The sequence below is a fragment of the Solanum tuberosum genome, unplaced genomic scaffold (genome assembly GCF_000226075.1).
Source record: "Solanum tuberosum cultivar DM 1-3 516 R44 unplaced genomic scaffold, SolTub_3.0 scf00555, whole genome shotgun sequence".
Taxonomy (NCBI): Eukaryota; Viridiplantae; Streptophyta; class Magnoliopsida; order Solanales; family Solanaceae; genus Solanum; species Solanum tuberosum.
Genome location: NW_006239476.1, coordinates 241,694 through 256,548, shown reverse-complemented (window position 1 = coordinate 256,548; position 14,855 = coordinate 241,694). Strand labels below are relative to the sequence as shown.

The 14,855-nt window shown below is 33.0% G+C and overlaps 2 protein-coding genes across 2 annotated transcripts; both read left to right on the top strand.

The window, feature by feature from the left end:
- The first annotated feature begins 508 nt into the window (after window positions 1–508).
- On the top strand, window positions 509–6,128 carry LOC102599035 (pseudouridine kinase). Its single transcript, XM_006365455.2, has 9 exons — window positions 509–659; window positions 742–867; window positions 1,409–1,511; window positions 2,455–2,502; window positions 2,830–2,927; window positions 3,012–3,126; window positions 4,011–4,093; window positions 4,726–5,290; window positions 5,701–6,128. The coding sequence occupies exons 1-9, from the start codon at window positions 618–620 to the stop codon at window positions 5,757–5,759; spliced, it is 1,239 nt and encodes a 412-aa protein (XP_006365517.1). The 5' UTR covers window positions 509–617; the 3' UTR covers window positions 5,760–6,128.
- A 4,150-nt stretch (window positions 6,129–10,278) lies between these two features.
- Window positions 10,279–14,564, top strand: LOC102598367 (deSI-like protein At4g17486). The gene is made up of 4 exons (XM_006365454.2): window positions 10,279–10,631; window positions 12,415–12,667; window positions 13,163–13,450; window positions 13,918–14,564. The coding sequence occupies exons 2-4, from the start codon at window positions 12,457–12,459 to the stop codon at window positions 14,166–14,168; spliced, it is 750 nt and encodes a 249-aa protein (XP_006365516.1). The 5' UTR covers window positions 10,279–10,631; window positions 12,415–12,456; the 3' UTR covers window positions 14,169–14,564.
- The last annotated feature ends 291 nt before the right edge of the window (window positions 14,565–14,855 follow it).

The window sequence follows — 14,855 nt, the reverse complement described above, 5'->3', positions numbered from 1 at the left end:
GCGAGAAAAGAGAGAAAGACAAAAGAAAACTGTCCAGGGGAAGATCTGTATTTGTATAATCATAAGCGTATAGGACGAAAATATATGTATTTGTATTTGTATATACAATTTTTCTCTCGCTTTTATAAAAAAACACAATGTATACATTTGTGTTTGTATAAAGTGAGAGAGGCGAGTGAGAGTGGCGAGCGAGATCTGGGAGAGGGAAAATGAAAAATATATGTATATATACAATTTTCTCTCACTTTATACAAATACAAACACATTTTATACATTTGCGTTTTGTATTAAAAAGCGAGAGAGGCGAGGGAGAGACTGCCGAGAGTGGCGAGCGAGATTCATCAAGGAGAGAGGGAAAATAGTAACATTTTGCTATGGGGTACAATTAAATCAAACTGTGGTTATAACATTTAATTTGAATTAATAATTTGCTATTATATACAATTTTTTCCCTTTTTTCAAGTTACAAACAAAAAGGAAGCCCAATAAGTGAATGGGTTACTGAGGGCCCAATAACAGAGATGAATCAGAATATTCTTCCCACCTCAATCAGTGCAGCTGCAAAGTGACAGTAAACGGAGAGTAGCGTTTTCAGTCAAAGAACTCGTTTTTCCGATATGAGTTCGCCGGAAAATGAAACCCCTCGTGGCGTCCAATCGGTGACCATTTTTTTCTAGAGAATCGTTATTACTATTCAATATTTCTTGATTCGTAATTCATAATTATCTATGCTCAATTTAGGGTTTCTGCAAAGAGGATCAAGCTAGAAAGTGTACAGTACAGCCAGTAGTCATTGGGGGTATGGTGTTGGATGTAAATGCAACATCTTCCATGCATGCTAATCCAAGGACCACCACTCCCGGAAAGGTATCAACTTTTTTAACTATTTTTTTTTTCTGGATCATAAATATAAGTATGTACATAGTGTTGTTTTACTGCTTTAGTCTGTAAAAGTGTAATTTTTGATACTCATTTTTTCTTCAACATATCAGTCTTGTCCAAGAATTGAACTTTAGTGTGTGAAATTCGGTTAGCTTTTGATAATTGCAGCATTTGCCTTGTCACGGTTGCTGAAGCACAATGCTACATGGTTTTGAACTTGCAGATGAAAGGCCAATTTATCAAGTTCGAAAATTGTAAAAATATTAAGATATTGGAAGAAAAAAAATCACAAAACACAATGGACAGAACAATGAGAGAGATATTTCATAGATACTCATATAATGTAAAATGAAAGGTTTCTTATTTATTCCTATTGCAAATCAATCATGCTAATATTAGTCCTTGTTTTGTGACAGAATTAAGTAATGACACCATCATATTCGCAATGGGTTAATTACTTAAAGTTTATTTAAATGATCCATCCATTTGGTTTTGATGAACTAAATAATGACACCATCATATTCAGGTTATCTTTTCATTAGGTGGTGTGGCAAGGAACGTTGCTGACTGCATCTCGAAGCTTGAATCGAGACCATTTATGATAAGTGCTGTTGGATTTGACATGGCAGGTGAATTCTCTCTATAGTTGGCACAGTTCCGTTGCCACTCGTCCCACATTTTATGGAGTTGGTCTTTTTGGTAATAACTGATAAATTCTCCCACAACATGATGGTTAGACACTTCTGACAGTCCTAACGGATTGGATTTGTTGAAAGAACATGCTGTCAGGTTTAGGAAGGTGTTACCATTAGTGTTGCTATCTCTCTCATCTATTCCAAGAAAACTCAACTTTTAGCGTGAATGATGTAAGTAGGTTATGTTCTCCCCCGTTTTATATTTTGCAGTATCATGACCACTTTATAAGTGTTACTATCTCTGTCATCTATTCCAAGAAAACTTAACTTTTAGCGTGAATGATGTAAGTAGGTTATGTTCTCCCCCATCTTATAGTTTAGAGTGTCATGTCAAGTGAGCTGGAAAAATAAATCCATTTGAATTTCCACCTTAATGTTACAGGTAAATCTATTGCTATGACCTTATTGACTGAATCTACAGTGATGCGCTGTTATACAGACACAGTGGCGGAGCTAGAATTTTCAATAAGAGGGTTCAAAATCTGTAGAAATAGACACACGAAGTAGCCGAAGGGGGTTCGACATCTACTATATATACATAAAAAATTATTTTATCCATGCATAATTAATATAATTTTTCGCCGAAGGGGGTGAACCCCTTACTACAAGGTGGCTCTGCCCCTGTTAACAAACACATGTGTAGATTATGATATAACTCGGCATTGAAATTTCCAATAACGTCGAGGTGCCCTTTAGCTTGTACTCATGCTGATTATGTTTGTCTATGGTAATATTAACAGTGTTACCAAAAAAAAATAATTCCAATAATGGGATAGCTTAATGTTTTCTAGAAGCTTTTCTGTCTCATCACTCTAGAACAACAAATTAATACGAGTTGAGAACTGAGGACTTGCACATGGTGTTTCTATTTTTATAGGAAATATGCTACTGGAACACTGGGAATCTGCTGGATTATCTATAGAAGGTAACCTTTTTGACCTTTTAATGAACTGTCAACCTATATGTTCATTTGCCATTAACTATGTTGACATGAGAAGAGGGTTCATTTTCTAACTACATACACCTTTACTCTCTCTTTTTCCTCCCTGTAACACATTCCCAAGTGTTTGAGAAATCATTTTGCCTACTTTGGAATTAGAGTGATGCTTTCACTTTATGGAAGCGGATTGCCTACTGCCAAATGAAGGCTAGTTGCGTACCATTTAAGTGAACAACTAGTCATGTTTTGACATTGGAGTCTTCTCATGTATTAAAGATCAACTGCAGAATCTGATTAGTCATCCTTGACTAGGTATCCAGAGACATCAGAATATTGAAACTGCTGTTGTTTGTCATATCTTTGATGAGAAAGGTGAAGTGGCAGCTGGTGTAGCTCATGTAGAGTCAATTGTGAGTTGATTTAAAGATGAAGCAGTTAAAAGTTAATACTCCCTGTTACCTACTATTAATGTGTGTTTAATGCCTCTAAAACAGGAACAGTTTCTCACTCCAAGGTGGATAGAAAAGTTCAAGTGCAAAATAAGCTGCAGTCCAATATTGATGGTTGATGCAAACTTGACCTCTTCTTCTCTTGAAGCATCTTGTCAACGTAAATACCTCCCTCTATACATTGTCAATTAATCTGCATTTCGTTGTTCAGGAGGTGCTAAGTTTCTCATTATATATATTTATCAAGTGGTGATATGCATAGCAGAACTTATTGATTCTCAAAGTACCACATACATGCTCTTCATTGAAGAAAAAGATATCACATATATGCTTAAAGCGACACATAAGTTGTATTTTAGGAAATAATGTTGAAGCTTAAAACTACAAAGCATATTTTCTTCTGCACAAGCAATCTACTTCTAACTGCTGTCTGTGTTGTCCAGCTAGGGGTGCAAGTATCCGATACAGGTGCAGATCTAGAAACCGGATTCATCATGAAGTAAATCTTAAGATTCAGGGCACAGATCTACGTAGGGATAAAGTGTTGGGATTCAGCTAAAAGTAATTCAAACTTCTAAAAATAGAGCTACACAAATATGCTTGAATTATTAGAAATATTCTGTAGATAACTTATATGCAGCTTGTAGAGTCCATTTTGTTGCTTGTTGGTCATTTTCTATTGTCTAAATTCCAAAAGTGTAAGTTTTACTAGATGTTCATCTACTATTTGGAGTCTTATCTTGAATGATCATCTTCCTCACTGGGAGATGAATTACTCTTCTCCAACATTTCTCCATAGTAAATCTCTCGTGTTTATGTAACTGGGCAAATACTGAACCGAGTATTTTGTATTATCTATTGGGTAGGCGCAATTAATCAAAATTCTATCTAGAAAGCTTGAAACCTACTTACTGCCTTGCAGTCTAATATCTCTTGTTTGTAAATGTTGTAATATACTCAATATTGCTTGTTCTTTATCTACTACTTTAGTACTTTAGTACATGGATCGATATTTATGAACCATTTCAAACATTTTCCTCTCAGTGGCTGCTCAGTTTAATACTCCAGTATGGTTTGAGCCTGTATCAGTTGCCAAATCTAGAAGAGTTGCTTCAGTTGTTCAGTATGTGAGTTCTTGACATCTTGTGTATATGCCTTTTATTTGGATATTAAATAAAAGACCTGAAAAGAGGAGTGTACTGCATGTTAATATGATTAAAAACTGTGAAGAATAACTAGCTCTGTTGGTATATGATACTAAATGCAAAACCCTTCAACTGTATTTTATGATTTCTACCTTCTATGTGTTTCCTCAAACAATATGTGTAGGCATTGCTGTTCTTAGACCGAATCTGGATGCTTAATTTGGACTTGAGCACAGTAATTTTTAAATTTCTGAATGAGTCAAATAGGGGTGGTTTCTTTGACATTTCAGAGGCAAGAACTCTCGAGAAAACTTGTTGTTTTCATGCTCTACTGAAAATTGTACTGCTTAATCTTCTTATTGTGCTGAATTTTAAAACTTGAAAGCTTCAAACATGAATGTGACTCGTAGCAATTTGGCATTAAGCTCTTTTTAGTAGAAAAGATTGGTGTCTATATATTCTAGCATTGGGAACTTCCACAAGTCAGGAAGAATCATTTTGGATTGGCTGTATATCTTTCCTTGTGAGGCACACAGAAGGACCTTTTGCATGATTTTCTCTTCTTAGATAAGTAATATCATTGTTATTGTAACTAAATAATAAGGTTTTTGCAGGTAACTTTTGCATCACCTAATGAAGATGAACTTGTAGCCATGGCAAATGCAGTATCTGGCAAAGAGATATTTCAACCAATTCGGAGAGATGATAGTAGTACTAAGCTGTCCAAGGAATATTTCTTCCAAACGCTTAAACCTGCTATTTGGGTTTTGCTAGACAAAGGTGTTAAGGTACTTGTTGTAACACTTGGATCAGAAGGGGTACTCGTATGCTCCAAAGCAAAGTTCAATCTTCAGAGACTTGCTTTCAAAGGAAACCAATCCCCCTACTTCAGTAAGCAGTTGTATGAAGCTGTTAGTACAGTTTGCCCAAAGGACAAAATTTTTGGTGCTTCAATGTGCATGCCGATGTCAGATCTTTTTGCTGTCCATTTTCCTGCACTTCCTGCTTCAGTAGTGAGGCTTACAGGTGCTGGAGATTGTTTAGTTGGTGGAACGATAGCTTCTTTGTGTGCTGGTTTAGATGTCATGCAAAGTATAGCAGTTGGGATTGCGGCTGCTAAAGTAGTTGTTGAAGTAGAAAGCAATGTCCCTGATGAATATTGTTTGGCCAAACTAGCAGGTATTCACTCTCTGTTCCCTGATAAGATATAGTTAGGCCTGTATGTGTGACATTATACACATTCTTATTTGACATTGCTTGCGGACATACAACACATAAATATGCCAGCATGGTTTTCTTAAATTGTGAACATTTCACTCTTCCGACCACTCTCCCTCAGAAAATAAGAATCTTCTTCTCCCTCTTTCCTTTTGTTTTCTTTTATTTTTTTTCGTTGAATCATCTTCTTTTTTTTTCTTTCTGAAGAAGAATGATAGTTCACCTTAAGTGTGCTGGTCTTGTCTTCATAACTTCCCAAGCTATACACATGGGTTAACCGACAATATTTGAAGTGTTGCAGTAAGATTTATTTGCAGAAGGTTTATTATTAATGATAATAAGTGATAACACCGGGTGTTCTCATTTTGCAGATGATGCAAGGTCTGTCTACTCCGGTGCCACCATGCTTCTGTGTCAATCCAAGTTGTAGGTCACCAAAGTATGTGAAATCTATTGTGTAATCTTATTGCTTGTTCTTGCTGTAATCTGATCCAAATAAGAAACGGGTCACTAAAGTCTGTAAACAAAAAACAAGGTGATTTTTTCTCTTCTACTTAGCCGGGCAGAGTTACCGGTACTTCATACTTGTGCTAGTGGAAGGTAGCAAGTAGCTGGTAAAATAGTTGAAATGCACAGTAGAGAGAGAAGAGCATGCAGTTGGAAATCATTATCAGAAACTCTAATCCAATAGGATAAATTAAAACCTTCTACAGATTGTATGAATTAACTTCTCCAGTTTACTTAGAATTGTATGAACGTACAAACACATCACAAATCATTCAGTTACAGAATTTGTTCATTCCTTTATTATTAGCATGGGTGTGAGTGAATCAGAATCATCTCCTTCTTCGTCATCCGAATAGCAATCTGGAGATGAGTTGGACTCATCCGATGATTCTGAAGAAGTCTGGCAGTGTTCTTCATTGTCGTTATCAAGAGATTGTGAATTTCCATCAGGATTCATGGCTTCAAGTTCTGAGATCTCATTCTTGCTGAGTTTATTCTTCAATTCTTGCTGCTCCATTTGAACATGTTATTTAACTTGTATTAGTATCTCCATAAAATTACTACATTAAACTTTGTTAATTCTGACAATAAGTGTTTATTATAAAAGTTTGTGCATAATCACCTCGCAAAGAAAAATTAATCAAACAATGTATATAACTTAAACTTATATAAAAAAAGAAGGGGGAACTGACCAGCAAGTTGTAGTTCTCTTTTTTAAGTTCCATGCAAGATTTTGCACTCTTCTTCAGTAGGGAAGAGAGAGTACAAATTTCCTTCCTCAATTCATCTTCTTTTGCTTTTAAAGAATTAGCATTTTCCTGCAAGGAATAACAAGTATGTGTGTTTATTAGTACTTTAAAAGACAAATACTCTATCCGTTTCAATTTGTTTGTTTCATTATATGATTTGGAGCGAAGTGTAAAAAAAACAAAGAAGATTTTTGAATTTTGTGATTTTAAATTAGAAATATGTCATTTAATCTCATTGTCATAAACATCTCAGGTGGAAAGTTGAAATTAAGAAATTGCTAAAACAGCAAAGAGACATTTTTTTGAAACGGACTAAAAAGAAAAATATGATAAATAGATTGAAACGAAGGTAGTATATGCAGCTTCCAATATACTAAAAGTGGGAATACATATATTGAAAATGTAAAATTATTTGACATGATTATAAGTCAAAAATCCAAATGTACTTACACTTTGGTGAGGGTTTGAATTGTCTTCAGCTGGTTGATTCTCATTCCCTCTGTTTTAAAAAAACAACAACTTAGAAATAAGTGAGAAAATGTGGAAAACTAACTAAATAGAAGAGTGCATATCATATATTATAAGATTAGAGAAGAATTACATTTAACAAATTTGTCATGTCTAAAAGTACCTTTTTGGAGTCTGAGTATTTGAAGGACATTGTGCATCTGCCTCAACACATTCTGTACCTTCATGGCCTCCCTCGTGACTTTCACTCCTCAACTTCAATTTCATTAATATTTCACTTTGTTTTGAGTTTTCACTTGTCATTACAGCATCCTAAGAAAAAAAGAAGAAAAGGAAACGTTACAAGAAATTAAGCAAAACTATAGAAAGCTAAAGTTTTATACTTGGATGATAGTGTAAAATATATTTACATAATTAGGTCATTTATTATAAAGTGCAGATTATATAACCAATAATTTTTCATATTAAGCATTGATAGATACCATACCATTGATGTATATTTCAACATAGTATGAAACCGTGTGACCTAAATAAAATTAAACTTTGAAACAAAGTGATCACACAATTCAAAATTAAGTAAAAAGTAATCATGGAAACCACCACAAGTACCGGATGTACAACCGGATAGGAAAATTATATATTTGTAAAAAATAAAATTAAAAAGGAGAAAAACAATTGGAGAATAATTTAAGTAGTTTGATATTTACGGGTAAAAATCTGTTTAGGTTTTCAAATAAAAAATGGGGGTAAGGAGAGAGGATTACTAAGAATAGAATTGGATCCATGAATATAAAATTTCAAATAGTCAATCAATTAAATTACTAAAATTCTCCAATTACGCAAGTCGCAACTCAATGGAAATAATGCAAAAGAAAAAAAGCAAATAAATATAGCAAGAAAGTGAACCGGAATGTTGACTTTGATCATTGTTCAATATATCTGGCAAATTTGACAAATCTTTTTGTTTGCAAAAATATATACCGCAAAATTGTATAAAAACGAAAAATTAAGAGAACACGTACAAAATAATTAAAAGAATACTGCATTATATAAATAGTAAGTATAGTATATATAAAGAATCTGTATGGCAGAAGGATTACTTGTTCATGTTATATTCAATTTCAAATTTTAATCGTAAATTTCCCATTTAATTTCCTAAACCTTTTCGGAATAGGGAAATCATAGCACTGCCAGCTGGCACTTTTTGATTGGGACATACAATTCCTTCTATATTTAAACGACGGCTTAAATTATATTTTCATATCACACGTATAATAGTACTCCCCCTTTCCTATTTATATGTGTGCTTACTTTAAAAAATAAATGATTCTTAATATTCATCATTTCACAAAATTAACGTATAAGTGATGTTATTTTTTTAGTTTTATCCTTAAGAGTTATTAGTCTTGAAAATATAAATTTGACCAACATAGAAAAACTAAATGATTAATGCATATTCATTGATCAATTTAATTATTTTCAACTTCTAAACATTTAATTTATACTAATACTAGGTTTGCATATTTGTTAGTATTTTAATAATATATATTATTTATTTAACTATATATTCGGTATGATATTCAATATTTCGTTATGTTATTTCTACATACCAAATACCGTACTAAATATCAAAAACAATTAAAATGTATACTATATTACACACCAAATACCATCATACTAAAATCACGATACTAAAATTTTCTATATGAAATGATAATTCAATATATATCATACCTTGGGGAGTATTTATTTTTATTATTTTTTTATATTATAAAAGTGAGTTTAAAGAGAAAAAAAAGGACAAGAAAAGAAAACTAATGTGGCCTTTAGTAATTGACTCGTCAAAAGGAGCTGTCCAAGATTCCATGTTTTGAGCTTTAATTAATCACTCCGTACCTATGAATTTGGGTCAACAGTAAAAGACAGAAATACGGATAAAACAATAATAGTACTATTAATTCCATAACCAAACAAAAATATTCCTATTTTGTTTCTATTATATTTCCTTTTTTCTTATTTGGTTGTCTTTTTAGCAGATTGAGACACAAATTTTTACAAGTATTACTCTAAAAAAAAAGTAATTATTTAGACCACAAACACTACTGTGTTCGTTACGTAGACAGCCTATTATTAAGATATGAAGTTTGATATAATTTGATTTCTCTTTCCAATATTTAATAGAAAAATTAAATGAAATGATCAATTTCTGAATCAACATCAAAATTTATCTCAATAAGTAAATAATACACAAATTTAAACGTAATTGAACTAAATATTCTTTTTTCCACCTTAACCTTCAATTTATATCTCAGACATTGTAAGGGCATATAGCATTGAAGTTATTTGAGGACTTTACACTATATGATAGTAATACAAAATTTAATGAATGCAATGCATTAAAAAGGATTATATTAACAACTTGAAAATGATAATCTATTTGTTTCAAAACGCGTGATATTTTTAATTTGGACATACTTCTTAAGAAATTATTCATTCTTAGAAAATAAAAAGTGTTTTTACTACTTATTTCTAATAAAAAAAAGAGGCTAATAAATAGTTCTTGATTACGTAAACAAGGATAATTTTGGAAGAATAAAATCAGTTCCTTCTTGAAATCCTTAAATACATAATTTATTTTAAAACAAAATAAAAAAGCTAAAACACCATTTTTTCTGAAACAAAGAGAGTAATATTGTAGTGGTCGTTTGATAGGGGTGTGTATTAGATCGAGTGTATAAAGAATAATATATTAACACTATATTTGAGTACATTACAAATTGAAGTATGGTTCGTTATAAACCATATTTAGTAGTATTATTATTTTTATACATGGTAAATATGACATTAATAATATTCTAATACATCATATTGTTCTCATTCTAGTAGGTAATATAAATTTTATTCATTTAATACAATCAACAAAATTGTAAATAAAAAATAATATTAACATAACTAATTTCAACACTACTAATAAATTATTATTATTATTATTATTGTTAATACATGCTATTCTTAGTACTATTTTTATAATACATTATTATTATTATTAATACATGTTATTCTTAGTACTATTTTTATAATACATTATTAATTATTAATACATGCTATTCTTAGTACTATTTTTATAATGTCAAAAACAATCTTTTGTGTTAAGCAATGTCTCTGTCATAACTCATAATAGAGTTTGTTTACTTTTGTGAAAAGGTGCAAAAAATGATCATGAAAAGAATTTATCTTATCTCACTTCTTGGACCTCTAAAATGGCAAGTCTTTCTATGTTAAACCAAAATAATAAACTTTGGATCCTTTATAAATCAACTTTAACTTTCCTTTTTCTTTTCATTTTCACCTAAAAGGGTTTCAACAAGACCACTGTCCCCTTTTTTTACATCTCTGATTCTCACAGCTTTGGTATTTGTCAATCAGTCACAGGCTGGAACAATGTGCATATTTTTTCAAGCAGAAATTATTAACTTTCAGTCCCATTTGCTCTTTATATCCTGAATATGAATACCCTTTTGGAATCTTGACATAGCGACATTCTTTTCTTGGTCTCATGAGTGTTATTTCCAAAAAAGGTATTTGGGTTTATCTGGTTTTTGATTTTTATTGTGTGGGGTTCTTGAATTCTTGGGTATTTTTTTTCTTTAATGTGTTAATGTATATGGTGACCTGCATTTATGTGAAATTGTTGTTTTGGGGTTTGTTTTTGTGAATCTGATCTACTTACTTGTATTCAGAGATTTATCAGCTTATTGTAGTTATATATTTCTTGAGATTTTTTGGAAATAAGGTGCATATGTATCTGTTTCTATTCAGATCCAAATTTGTTTCTTTACCAAAATGACAATGTGTAAACCCAAATTTGTGTATCTTTTTTCTTCATAACACAGTCATTAACACGTGATGTCGCTATTCTAGAATTTAGAACCTGTAAAGTTTAAATCTTGGCTTCGTCTATGATTATTTATTTGTCGACTATACAGTGAACTTTGGCTGTCTGTTTAAGTTGCTGTGAAATAGGTCTTCACTCATAGTTTAGTGATCTCCTTTCTCAATTCTCATTGAGGACAGAAAATGGTTACAATTTGAAGTCTTTAAGTGAAAGAGGCTAAGTTATTGATCTTTAGGTGTTCTTTGAAGAGAAGTATTGTGCCAGTTGGTGTAGATTTAAAGACCTATAACTTGATATGATTCGATACATTATTTGATGTTTTTCGTTTTCTGTTTCACTTGTTTGTTTCTGTTTGTGTTAACCAGTGAAACCAGGTTTATTTTCTTGACAAAATTAAAGCTAGAAACATGATTTTATTTCTTCAGACCTTACTTGTTAGGTTGGTTAGAATGTTGTATGTTTAAATATCTTACTGGAATAGATTCAACTCGAAAGTACCATTTTTGCTCCCTTTCCCTTCCTTTAAAGTCCACTTTACCATTTTGAATTGAGACCACCTTTTTGACATTGTATATTCGAGTCTCTGTAGTCCATTCTTTTTGCACACAGTCTGAGATATTTATTGTCCATTATCGCTCTCTTACACCAGTGTTACAAGTTGTTGAATGCTATGTACTTATTGAGCCCTTACCCATGACCAGTATTGAGATTTATAGATTGATATGAACTATTTGATAATTAAGTTCAGATATCACTGCGTTTATGTTGTCAAAGAGCATGAATAAGACCGTATCATACGAAGTTTGTATGGACAAATCAATTAGGTAATCTTTAGCACAATAAACCTTGTTTTTAGTTCTGTCAGTTCCACAACCATCCCCCAAGCTCATCCCTTTGGAACCTTCAACAGATTTTCAGTCTACTTGCCCATCTACCTTTTCTACATCTAATTAAGTTGAACCTAGTTCGCCACCTTTTTCTTCTCAATCAAAATGATTTCTTTTTGGCCTTGTTCTATCCCAAAAATCATGAATGCAGGCATATTTTTGCTCAAAAAAGGTTAAGAAGATACTCCCTCTGTCCCAATTTATGTCCCAATTCATATGACACACTTTCCTTTTTAGTTAGTCCCAAAAAGTATGACACATTTCCTTATTTGGCAAATATTTTATGACACTGTCAACATTTTACCCATGTTGGGTCCCACTTATTTAGCAAAAAGTCCACAAATGTGTACTCTTCTATTTAAAATTTTGTTTATTTTAAGGATAGTTTTGGAACATATCAAAGTCTTCCCATATTTCGTTAATTCCATGTCCATTAAAACTACATCACATAAATTGGGACAGAGGGAGTATAAGATATGGACATATTTGTTTGTCAATTTTGTGGGATTGCGCATCCTATATTGGCTGAACTTAGTGTAGTTGACACTTGACACTTGACACTTGATTTTCTTGTTGCAGGTAGAAACTAGGTATTGAAGCATTCCTAGTTTTGCCTTGAACATGAAATCAAAATTAAAGAATGACTTGTGTTCTGTGGTCCCTCTTCATTTGCAAGGTGAATCCGCAACACGTTTTTGCATGTTTCCCAAAGTGAAGTCAGCTTGTTGTAGTCCAGGCAACACACCTGTTTACCTTAATGTGTACGATTTGACACCCGTTAATGGCTATTTTTACTGGGCAGGCATAGGTGTCTTCCATACAGGGATTCAAGGTGAGTCCACATTTGATTTTTGATGTATATTTTTCGAGATCAAGACCTATTTGGCTAGGTTCTTGGACATTCATCTTGTTTGTTTAGAGCATCTACTTTATGTTAAGTTTTTGTTGGCCTAAAAATCCATCCTTGGTAAATTCATAATCTTAAAATTTAGAGCAACAACAAAAATATTTGTGATAATACGAGTGAAGACAACAGATGTGGTAGCTTACTGCAACTCTCTCTTGTCCACGCTTGTGTATCCCACTGATTACTCACACTGAAACATGCTCCTTTCATTAAAGGGAAAACATGGTGCTGCCACATGTTGTGTAGCACTACAATGGAGAATCTGAGTATTAGTTATCTGGGAAGTACATATTCAATTAGTCTACTTTTTTTCCTTGAGATGACGAGATAATAGTATCTTCTCGTACTCATGTTTTCTCAAAATGCTCTTTATTAATAAAACATTAGTATATTTTTCTAATGCTTTCATCATATTTGCAGTTCATGGTGTTGAATATGCTTTCGGAGCACATGACTATCCAACAAGTGGTGTCTTTGAGCTTGAACCTCGACAGTGCCCTGGCTTTAAATTTAGAAAATCGGTGTTCATGGGGACAACATATCTGGATCCTATCCAGCTTAGAGAATTCATTGCGCGCCAATCAGCAAACTACAATGGTGACTCATATCATTTGATTGCTAAGAACTGTAATCATTTCTCAGATGATATCTGTTACAGGTTGACTGGGAAACGGATACCTAAATGGGTGAATCGGCTAGCACGAGTAGGTCTGTAATCTATCATCTGCATCGTGTTTCTTGTTCTGCTTAACTTCCCAACATTTAAATGCTTCATAGTGCTAACACAAGCCTCTCTTACTGCTCCAACATAAAACTTCAATTGTCATTCTTTTAGCAATCCTTTCTTTGATTGTTTGTTTCATTTTTCTTTTCTCTTTACTTATCTGCTATTGGGAAAGCTGAGTTATATGATGAATCATCTGTGAAGCTACATATGTCAGTCCACTTCTTTGGTTACATGGACATAAATTATAACTAAGTCATTGCTTTGGCAGAGACCATCTATATCTGTTTGTCTCTTGTTTGTCCTCTCATTCTGCTTGTTGAACTGAAGTTGTTGTAAATTTGAAAAGGAGTTAGAAAATGAATTATATTGATCTCTTCTTTTTTACTTAATAAAACTGTATATTTCTTCTTTAAGTAAAAATAAACTTTTTTTTGGGGTATTCCTGTAGGTTCATTGTGCAACTGCATTCTTCCAGAAGCCCTCAAAGCTTCCACGGTACAACATGGCACAAATGCACAAAACTATGACAGTGAGAAGAGGAAACTAAGAAGCTCTTTTAACTGTTTGTCTTCAATCTCAATGCGTCAAGGTGAGAAAGAAGTATCAATATCATCGTTGTTCTTGCACTCCCACTATAAAGGATGTCTGCCGCCTTGGGAATCCAAAAAGTCTAGAAGCAGGTCTTTGAAGGAAGGATAAGGTCTTTGCAATCCTCTATATGGAAATCCTGTGTGAATACTGACTTCTTTGTCAGACAAGCATTTCTACGTATAGCCATTCTGTGAGCTTGTTGAAATATTTGCCGGGCTCTCATTTGACTACTGAATAGCGCTTGCTGACTGAGATTCTTTTTGGCTTGCCTGTGGTGATTTATGCACATTCTCTGAGTTCAGATTTCTGGTGTCACAAGTTCTGCTGTCCAGTTCATATTCTGATCCTGTTGAAGATCAAATCTCTGCATCAGTATTTTGAGTCCCAGAAATGTATTTGTTTGTTTATTCTCAGTCATTTTCTTGTTTGATACTTAAAACAGAGAGATTCTTGTTTCTCCTGTGGTAGAAATTTAATTTGGAAGGATCATGAGCTATTTGCAAACAATTTTCTCAACCAAATTATGACAAATATACCAACATCACTTGCGCAAAATCCTGCTTATTTCCCCTCTAGTAAATTGGCATTACTGTTTATGTGCTGTGTACAGTATATTCAACATGATTTCTGTACTGACCCCTGCGCATAACGAGAACTTAGTAAACTGAGTTGTCTAACCTGCAACGACAATGTCAACGCCCTGTAATATATGTCTATGAAGTTGCAGTGATTTCAATAATAATAGGTGAGAGATATATGGCCAGCTAAAACAATTTGGCAGTACATGTGCCGTAA

Coding starts and splice junctions, on each gene's coding strand:
- LOC102598367 (XM_006365454.2), top strand. CDS start 12,457: ATGAAATCAAAATTAAAGAATGACTTGTGTTCTGTGGTCCCTCTTCAT. Junction 12,668..13,162: donor CTTCCATACAGGGATTCAAG/GTGAGTCCACAT, acceptor TCATATTTGCAG/TTCATGGTGTTGAATATGCT. Junction 13,451..13,917: donor GAATCGGCTAGCACGAGTAG/GTCTGTAATCTA, acceptor GTATTCCTGTAG/GTTCATTGTGCAACTGCATT.
- LOC102599035 (XM_006365455.2), top strand. CDS start 618: ATGAGTTCGCCGGAAAATGAAACCCCTCGTGGCGTCCAATCG. Junction 660..741: donor CCCCTCGTGGCGTCCAATCG/GTGACCATTTTT, acceptor TGCTCAATTTAG/GGTTTCTGCAAAGAGGATCA. Junction 868..1,408: donor GGACCACCACTCCCGGAAAG/GTATCAACTTTT, acceptor CATCATATTCAG/GTTATCTTTTCATTAGGTGG.